This window comes from Mus caroli, chromosome 11 (genome assembly GCF_900094665.2).
Source record: "Mus caroli chromosome 11, CAROLI_EIJ_v1.1, whole genome shotgun sequence".
In the NCBI taxonomy this organism is placed as follows: domain Eukaryota; kingdom Metazoa; phylum Chordata; class Mammalia; order Rodentia; family Muridae; genus Mus; species Mus caroli.
In genome coordinates, this window is record NC_034580.1 from 644,680 (window position 1) to 654,613 (window position 9,934).

Here is a 9,934-nt window from a genome sequence, read left to right on the forward strand (position 1 = left end):
CGCCAGGCCTGCCTGGATACTGCCATGCTCTCACCTTGATGATAATGGACCGAACCTCTGAACCTGTAAGCCAGCCCCAATTAAATGTTGTTTTTTTTATAAAACTTGCCTTGGTCATGGTGTCTGTTCACAGCAGTAAAACCCTAACTAAGACACATACCATAATTTCATAAGTGAGGAAGATTAAAACCACATGCTATAAAAAGGCCCTAATTTTACAGTAAATAGGATGGAGTTCCCTCAGGTGGAATACATGAGACTTCAAAAGAACTGCTGCCTTAGTTTCAAGCAGACTGCCTGTCTGCAGCCTGATATAACCCTTCTGCTTGTGGAAGGCCTGTCACCTTGTCTCATCCATTCTCATCCAACTGTAGGGCCCAGCCATCCTCCTCCACTCAACACCCTGTCTTCCTCGGGGAAGAGACACTTCCTGAGCCTCTGCTGAGGCCACAACCAGCTTTTTCCCAATGGTCCTTCTGGATCATTAGGACCATTAATGGTCTGTTAGGTGCAATTTCCTCCCAGACAAAACCTTCCATCCTGCAGGGAAGCTCCTTTAACTCAGGAAGTGAACAACTCAAAGGCTTCAGGATGTCCCTGAAACTGAATAGATATACTTGGCCCCTCCCTTTCCAGGTCTGTCTAAGCAGTAAGAACAGCAGGAGGTGCTCTCAGACCAACCTGGCTGCCTACTAGAGCCTCAGACCAGACAAGCTGTCTGGAAGAGGCACAGACCAGCTGAGCCACTTGGAAAAGATACCCTCCAACCTGTTGAGATGCCTGCAGCCTGGGCAGTGTGTTCCAGGGCTCCAACTTTTGTGAGCAGGCACCCATGCTGGGGCAGGCTTTGACAATGCAGCTAGCTGTCTTTGATTCATTTCTGCTCTGGTAAGCAGCTCCAGTAAAACTCATTGGTTCTTCCAGATGGACTTTAGCAGTGCTCATACTTTGATCTGCCGTGGGTTCCCTATCTGAAGTGAGGTATTTGATCATGTCTTTTCCCCAAACAGTGTCACACAACAGGATCCCTGCTCCTATGACCTCTCACTCCACCCAAAGCTCCATTCTTTTCCCCTTTACAGGGGTCACTGGAGTCCAGGCTGTGCATCTCACCCTAGCCAGTGAGTTCCTCACCTCTGAGTTCCCTGCATCAAGAGCAGCTTTGGGACACAGAAGGACAGCAATGAAGGTCGTTTGAAGGGTGTATGGGGCGTTTTACCTTACAGCAACTTCACATGAGTGTGTTGTATTCATTTACAAAGAAGGAACTTCTACCATGTGCCACAGGGCTATCAAGAGGGAAAGTTAGTGCAAATAGCACCCAGATTCTGGGCCTGTCACACTTGCAAAAGTCTGCAGTGACTGACTAAACATCAATTTCCTTTATGCATTCGCAAACACACTGAGAGAAAGTTCAGTTAGCAGAAGGATTGATTCAGTTTTGCTTTTGCAAGCACGGTGAGCTTCTGATTTCTTGAGGTTTAACAACTGTGGCCTGATCTTTAGGCACAATTGAAGTCAAACTCCACACCAGGAAAAGTATTTTCTCCATGCCCTACTTCCACGGGGGCCAAGGACCTTGAGAGCCACCATCCAGCAGAGCAGAGGGAACAGATACAGGTGGAGGAAGGACCATTGAGTCATGAGATGTCACAGGACCAGATGCCTCACTGCTTCCAAAACCTGGTCATAACAAGTCCCCACTGAAGGCTATAGTCACATCTGTCTTTCATCAGCTCAGCCTGAAGGTAGCCATTACTCACAGCTATGTTTCAATCCGTGTTCAAACCATCAGATGTAAAATTCCAGGAGAATTGGTAGAGACTGTGGAGGAGGGAATGGCCACTGAAGACAACTGAGCCTCCTGGGAGAGACAGCGGATTCTGCACTCCCACCACTGAACCTGCCCAGCTGTCCTGTCCATCATTCTCCTGGCCAAAGGTCTGAGTCCCAGGTTCTGGCCTGTTGGAAGTAACCTTGTTTAAATGTTAACTGCTTTTTGCCTTGTCAGCCATAAGTGCCTACTGGCACAACGTCTTGGCCTCTGTGGGAAAGTACTGGCACAGTTAACAAATAGCTATAGATCTTGTGGACAGGTACCTAGCAACACATTCTGTTCTGTTTCTCCTGCTGAACTTTTTACCTAGCATTTGGTAACAGGTGCATTTCCCCAGAAAAAAAGCCATTCTATGTCACCCTGCTCCTTACCCCATACCCTGCTTCTATGAGTATATAACCTGTGTGGGGACAATAAACATTCATCAGCTTGATCAGGCCTCCTGACTTGCTGTCCGTTCTTTGCGTCTCTTGTCCCCCATTCTCTCCACAGGTGATCCTCAGACCCTGTTTGACTGTGCCGTGGGTTGGGGCACTGGCCAGATTGGTGACTGCCTTTAGTGTCCCTGGCTCCTGACCACATTCACAGCCCTTTGCTTCAACCCCTGCCATGATCCCCGGGGAGCCACACTTCCACCAGGCTGTGTAGCTCAGTATGGATCTGCACTATGTATATATTGCTCGTCCCTGCTGGGATAACAGTAAACGTGTAAGAAAGCGGAGCATGGAGGGGAGCTGGGACTTCTTACATAGTCAGAATGGCTGCGGAGCTGGAAGTGGGTCTCTCTTCAGTCTCTATGAGCAGCTGGCAAGTCCAGGGCACAATTACAGAGTGGAAAAGCCCATGGGTAAATTTCGGGTGCCCCAGTGGACAGTTGCCTCCACAGTGTGCAATCTGGGTGTCGTGGAAGGATCAGCTGCAGGCCAGAGTTCTGGTCCAACAGCTGGTTCTGACTGGAGAGGCTGGGATGGAGTTAGCAGAGAAAAACCACTCCTCTCTTCCCATTAGCCAGCTGTTCCAGCTGGTACACACTCCCTCAGAAAGTAGGGAGAGCAAGACGGCCCTGGCCAAAGGCCCTGCAGCCACCTGGGATACCACTATATTAGTTGTTTTTCTCACAGTTGGTCTAAGGATTCTTGGTCTCATGAACTTGGGCAGAGCACCACAGTAAGGAGAGCTTGTGAAAGAGGAGTTTCGTTCACTCGTGGCAGACAGGATCCCTCAGGTACACTCCCAGCGGCCTCCAGCATCATCTCACCTCCAAAGTTACCACACTCCTAGGAATGACACAGGAACCTTTCAAGAGAGACCCTTCATATCCCAACATGACAGACTCTGTGGGAGCCATGACCCAAGAGAGAGCATCTAAGGCTGGGGTCTATGCTTCAGGGAAACACGCAGCAGGTTCAAGGGACCGTCACACTGGAATATGCTGCCCTCCCATGGGGCTGTTCTGCCACCAGTTGTGGGCAGGAGGGCATCTGAGAGCTAGGGGACACTCCTCAACAGCATGGCTCCCAGGAATGAAGACGGTAGTACTCACAGTGTGCCTTTCCTGTATACAGTCATGTAATCCTTTCAGCAACTAAGCAGTTGAAGACAAGGGCCCTAAGGCTGGGTGGGGCTTGGGGGAAACTCTGACCAACTGCTTTCTTCTCAAATGAGACCGAGGCACTGGGAGATCAAGGCACTTACCCAGTATCAGACAAGGCCTGGCCCTTGTGCACTGCCTGTGCTATATGATACAGCATTTCACCAAATGTGGAAATCGAGAAGCTGAAGAAATGGAAAGTTAGCTCAGAATAACCATACCAAGCCCTGGAAGGGACCGTGGGGCCTGCGGCATGGCCCAGTTCTTGGCTGCAACCCCTGTGTCCCGGAACTCACACATCTTGTGTGCTCTGTTTTGTTTCATGGGCTGAGCAGAAACCAGCTTCATTCCTCTCAGTCCTGGTTCCCTTTGCATCATAGGGGCTGGGGGTGTGCTCCCTCTGCCCTCATCTGCATATCACCGCTCTTCTGTCCTGTATTTTTCTTCTTTGGTGTTCAGAGGCAACATTTCACTATTGTAGTCCAAGCTGGGCCAGAATTCATGATCACCTGTCCCAGTGGTGACAGGCAGAGAGAAACCACAACACTCAGCGCATCCCCTAAGGAGGTTAGCAGATCCACAGAGGGTGCCATAGAACACAGGCCCCACTGCTAAGCTCAGATCCAGGCCCAAGCTCACCAAGGATACTAAATGCATAGATTCTCCTTGCCCTGTGTGCATGTATATGTACCATGTCCATGCCTGGTGCCCATGAAGGCCAGAGAAATGTATTAGATTCCATGGAACAGGAGTTGCAGATGGTTGTGAGTCACCATGTGGTTGCTGTGAATTGAACCCAGGTCCTCTGGAAGAGCAGCCAGTGCTCTTAACCACTGAGCCACCTCTCCATCCCTTACTGAGTGATTGTATTGGACAGAGTATTGGCTATTTGTCAAATCCTTCCCTTGCATTACTTGAGATGATTGTGTGCCCTCCTCCAATCAAACTGCTATATTACATTGATTGTTTTTTCTTATTTTGAACCTCCTTGGACTTGTGAAATAAATCCTATTTGATCATGAAGCACAACTCCTTAGCATACCCTGTTAGATTTTGTTTATATCTGTGTTCATAATGGATGATGGGCAAGCCGTCTTGTCACATGTTCAGTGGCTTTGGTAGCATGACTGGTTGCATAAAATAAGAGGCATTTCTTCCTGTTGAGTTTTTTTCCCTTGATAGGATTGGTATACATTCTTCTTAAGACCAGTGATGCCATCTGGTCTTGGGTTTTCTTTGCTGTAAAATCTGATTCTCATGCAACACTCTTTATAAATGTTCAGATTCCTGTAGTTAGTCATGGTGGTACATGCACATTTAGACATTCCCCATCTCCTCTTGTCTAGGTCATCCAACTGTACATATTTCTCTTTGTTCCTGCAAGGTCAGCAGTAATGATTGTAAGAAATAAAACAAGAGGCAAAAGTTCATTTGGAAAAGATGCTGACACAAAATTAGCCTTCAGGAAACAGAGCAGCAGAAGATGTGGCCTGATTTCTTCCTGTGATCAGCAGTTGTAGTGGGCAGGTTTCAAGCTAACAAGACAGCTCCATTTTCCAGTCTGGTTTCAGTGATGGCAGTCTTCTCTTCCTGTTTGTTGAGTCTCCTGTTTCACTGCAGGTTTGTCATTATGTGTTTTTATAGCTACAAATTTCTGACAGTTAATCTTTCTGTACACCATGTTTTTGTTTTTGTTTTTTAATACTGTGTTCTCATTTCCATCCATCTCAAAGTACTTTCTAGTTTTCCCTTATAGTGGTCTGAATGAGACTTGCCCCTATAGGCTCATATGTTTAAATGCTTGGTCCCCAGTTGGTAGAGCTGTTTGGGAAGGACTGGGAGGTGTGGCCTTGTTGGAGGAGATGTTACTGTGGGGTTGGCTTTAAGGTTTCAAAAGCTCATGTCATTCAGTTCCCTCTCTCCCTCCCTCTCTGCCTCATGCCTGTGGATCAGATTTAAGCTCTCAGCTACTACTCCAGCACAACCCCTGCCTGCTGCCATGCCTCCCTGAAACCACGGGCTCCTGGTAAACTGTTTCTTCTATAGGTTGCTTTGGTTATGGTGTCTTATCACAGTGATATAACAGTAACTAAGACAGAAGTTGGTACAAGGAGTGGGGTATTGCTGTTATAGGACTGGCCATGCTATTTTTGGAGGAATATGGAAGACCTTGGTACTTTGGAAAAGGAAGGCAATTAACACTGTAAGCAGGGCATAATGGGATATCCTAGTGGGGACTTGGAAGACCGTAGTGCTGAGAGCTATGTGGACTATGGAGGCCCAGCTCAAGAGGTTTCAGAGGGGAATAATATTAGCAACAGGGATGAAGACCATTCTTGTGATATTTTGACAAAGAGCTGCTTTTGCCTCTGTCTTAAGAATCTTCCTGAGGCTAAGTTGGAGAGTTTGGGACTAATTATGTTGACAGTAGAAATTTCAAGACAGCCTAATACTGATTTTGTTGCACGACTATTAGTGATAACTCTTAAGCAGATCTAAAACAAAAACAGGCAAGTAGGGCAAAAACAAATAGAAAATGTACAGTTTGAGGAGACAAGGAGAAGCAGGAAACTTAATGTTGGAGCCAAGGCTTGTGCTGAAAGAGGGAAGGAGACTAAGGAGAGGCCTGATCTGAAATGGAATGAAGGGAGGGGGCCTGGGGGCAAGACCCCACAAACTAAGCTTCCACTTACAAAAAAGAAAAGGCCTCCAGAATTATCTGGTTCTTAAAAAGACACCATGACCAAAGCAATAACAAATAAAAGCTTCTTCTAGTTTTAACTCAAGGAGAGGGACAGGCTCCACCTCAAGCATGCAGCCATGTTTGCCATGTGATTCTTAGCTCTTGTAAGGGGGCTGTGATTAAGGAAAGTCACTGAGGACAGCTGTGTGTCAGGAGAGACCCTGCATGAAAGAGTGGAGGGGTCATGGCAGGAAGCTGTGGAAGTGATCGGGAGCAGCCTGAGAAAGAGATGTGTGTTGCAGGCAACAAAGCTGGAAGGAACACCTAAGCCCCTGACATCAGACATGGAGACGGGGATTTGGAGTTTGCTCTGTTGGGTTTGGTCCTATTTTGGTTATTTCCTCACTGTGTCGCCTCCTGGAACACTAATGTGTACTCTGTAGCACTGTGTGTTGGAGGTATATAACCTGCCTGGGCTGGTTTGTTTGTTTTTACAATTACAGGGTGTTACAATTAAAACATTGCCTTAAGTCTCAGAAGAGGCTTTGGACTTTGGACTTTTAAACAGTGTTGCGACTGTTAAAGACTACAGAGACTTTTGAAGTTACAGTGAATGCATTTTGTACTATGATGTGGCTGCAAGCCTGTGGGGCCAGGGAGTGGAATGTGGTGGTTTGAATGGGAATGGCTTTATAGGCTCAGCAGCCAATAGCACTTTAGCTGAGTTCCTCCCATCCCAGGAACCCACAAAGTGAATCTCCTCTGAACTCCACAAGCACACAGTAGAACTCATGCGCCTAAGCATCACACACACACACACACACACACACACACACACACACACAGGCATGTCCAAACATACACCCACAAATAAACACATAACTGTAAATGGCTAACCTAGTAAATACTGCAGAAAATGAAGCTCTTGGAGCCATTCATTCACAGTGCTTCTCTGTAAGCCTCAGGTTCCCTCGCTCTGACGGCATGACTGAGCCCAACCCCATCTTTCACCACAGCTGCTTCCCACAGGCAATCACAGAGACCATGGGTCCTCAGGGTCAGCACAGCATGAGAGTTTCCTGTTGAAAGACTACACTTCCCAGATTCCCTTGCAGACTAGGGAAGTCATTTTCACCCTTATAAGGAGCTGATTCCTTTTTCTCCTGGAGACATTTTGGGTAACAAAAGTGCCTCCTAGCAGTGAATAAACAAGGTCCTGCCCAGGCTCAGACCAAGCCTCTCTTTCCACTGTCTCTCCACGGCTGCTTTGATAATCTAATGTGGCTCCTGGATGAGGGCTCCATAGCCTCCTCCACTGCTGTGCTTAATCTGTACTTGTGCATACTCGAAATAAAACACCTGCAGGTGGCTCCCTAGACCACTGTGCGGCACAGAAAAATAACAACCTCTGACTAGAGCAATGGCCCAGAAGTTAAAAGCATTTGCTGTTTTCAGAAGACCTGAGTTTGAAGGCTTACAATTGTCCACAGCTCCTGTCTGAGAGCATCTTGTACCTTCTTCTGAATGCTGAGAGAAACACACACACACACACACACACACACCAGGCATACACAAAATAATCATACCAATAAAATAAATAAATCTTAAGAAAACAGCCTAGTGGCCCATCCACAGACAACAGGCTAAATGAACTATGGTACCTCCATACAATGAAAAACCATAGTGCTTTTATGTACTAACAGGAGACACATTTAGGATAGATAGCTAAACAGAAAAGAGCAGTGAAGTGTTGTGTTTTAAACCAGCACCCACTTGGGCATGTGCATAAAGATGGCCATCTCCAGCACATCTGATGGCCTCCAGTGAGAGACCAAGGTAGGTAGCTAGGATCAGGAGTCAAACATGGGTTTTATTCATAGGCTTTTGGAACTCTGGACTTACAGATCATATGAAGACTTTGCTTGGACCATTAGAATTGGTGTCCTGCCTGGCCTAGGCAGCAGCTCTGGGAAACTCTCCTAACTGCCCACAATTATAACCAGTCTGAGGCCCAGTACTCCATCTGGACACCCACCCTACACCACTGCTTCTGGGTTTGGATCACAATATCTGAAGCACATACTGAAATCCTCATAACCATCCTGATTAAAAAAAAAAAAAAAAGGCACACACAGCTTCTGGCACTCCAGGCATCCCCATTCCCCAGGACTGCCACCCACAAACACCTTGGCTGAATAGCTTCCTGACGGCAGATGGTGCGTCCAACCAAGTCGGGAGGCCTTCTGAATTGGACCACACTACCTTGGATTTCCTGGTCATGGCTGTTCCCAAATGTCCCAGTTCCTCTAGACTACCATGACACCACTCACACACACCCTGTGCTGAAGCATCACTACCTGACTGAGTTTTCATCACACGGATAGCCTTGGCCTTGGCCAGCTCCAGAGCGGTGATCCAATGCTGCCGGTCCACCTCTGAGCTGGCCTTGAGGTGGTAGGTCCTTGCCCCGTTGCATAGCAGGATTCCACAAGAGTCCTCTGTTTCAAAGTGTGTGGAGGCCAGGTTGATGGTCGCACGGCAGGTGTGGGCCATTTCACCCTGGTTTCTGTGAGATTCAAGAGAAGGTATAAGGTCAGGCTCCTGAACGTAATAGTTCCAGACCAAAGAAACTCTCGAGGTAAATCCTCATCTCATTCCTGGAGAGATGGGAGACCCCTGGGATCACCAGTGGGAGAGAACACCTTTCTGCAATGGACCACATCTGTCCACCATGGGGAGGGGTAGGAGGCTAAACTCTGCCATGCCTGCTATGGTATGAGCCCTTGAGGACACTAGAAAGTGGAGAGAAGCCCAACAGTCAAATGGGGTCTGTAGCTTCCATGCCAGGCTCTTTCCACTAAATCTTGGAGCCAAGAGAAAGATGTTGCTACTAAAGCAGAGATTAGAAACCCAGAGTGCAAAGGGAGGACCCAGGTATCTTTGTTTTGAGGTAATCTGGGAATGGTATTGTCCTTGAGACTGTCATTCTCTTCCATCAAGACAACCAGAGAGCAAGGATACTACCTATCATCATTGCTCAAGGCGATGACAGGACTGGCATGATGCTACCTCATGACAAAGGGACAACCCCTTCACTAGTGACAAGATCATGGAGCTAACACTATCAGGGGTGACTGAAGGACATATTATTTCCATCTGGACCCCATGTCTAACTGAGATATGACCATCACAAGAGGATTAACCTCACTCACCCTCTTAGACACTTGAAGGAAATCCAGAACCCCATGAGAACCCCAGATCTGGGCTAAAGAGATGGCTCAGTGGTTAAGAGCACTGTCTGCTCTTCCAGAGGTCCTGAGTTCAATTCCCAGCAACCACATGGTGGCTCACAACCATCTGTAATGGGATCTGATGCCTTCTTCTGGTGTGTCTGAGGACAGCTACAGTGTACTCATAATAAATAAATAAATCTTTAAAGAAAAGATCTATAATTTAAAAAAAAACACATTAAAAAAAAAAAAAAAAAACCAGACCTTTCCACAAAGGGCTTTGCAAAGGGAAAAACAGTTGACAAGCATCTAATACTGCTATGGTGGGATGAATTCACTTGGCAATTTCCTGCCTGTTCTTGGCTGTATGTTAACTTGACTACATCTGGAATTAACCAAACCCCAAGAGGCGAGGTGCAGGAAAGATTTTTCTTAGTTAAATCATTTGTTTGAAGTAGAAAGACCATGCTTAATCTGGATATTTGAGGTGGGAAGATCCACCTTTAATCTGGGCCACACTGTATTAGTCAGGGTTCTCTAGAGTCACAGAACTTATGGATAGTCTCTATATAGTAAAAGAATTTATTGATGAC

The 9,934-nt window shown here is 46.9% G+C and overlaps 1 protein-coding gene and 1 long non-coding RNA gene across 3 annotated transcripts in view; one reads left to right on the plus strand and one right to left on the minus strand.

The window, feature by feature from the left end:
* Osbp2 (oxysterol binding protein 2) overlaps window positions 1-9,934 on the minus strand; it is a 158,873-nt gene that overhangs the window by 109,448 nt on the left and 39,491 nt on the right. For both annotated transcript variants that reach the window (XM_021177838.2, XM_021177839.2), the window contains exon 2: window positions 8,469-8,677. In XM_021177838.2, coding sequence (XP_021033497.1) covers window positions 8,469-8,677 — 209 coding nt within the window. The remainder of the gene's footprint in view (window positions 1-8,468; window positions 8,678-9,934) is intronic.
* The window catches only part of LOC115032344, a 12,186-nt gene continuing 7,217 nt past the window's right edge, over window positions 4,966-9,934 (plus strand). The window contains exon 1 of the long non-coding RNA XR_003838025.1: window positions 4,966-5,048. This is a non-coding gene — a long non-coding RNA (uncharacterized LOC115032344). The remainder of the gene's footprint in view (window positions 5,049-9,934) is intronic.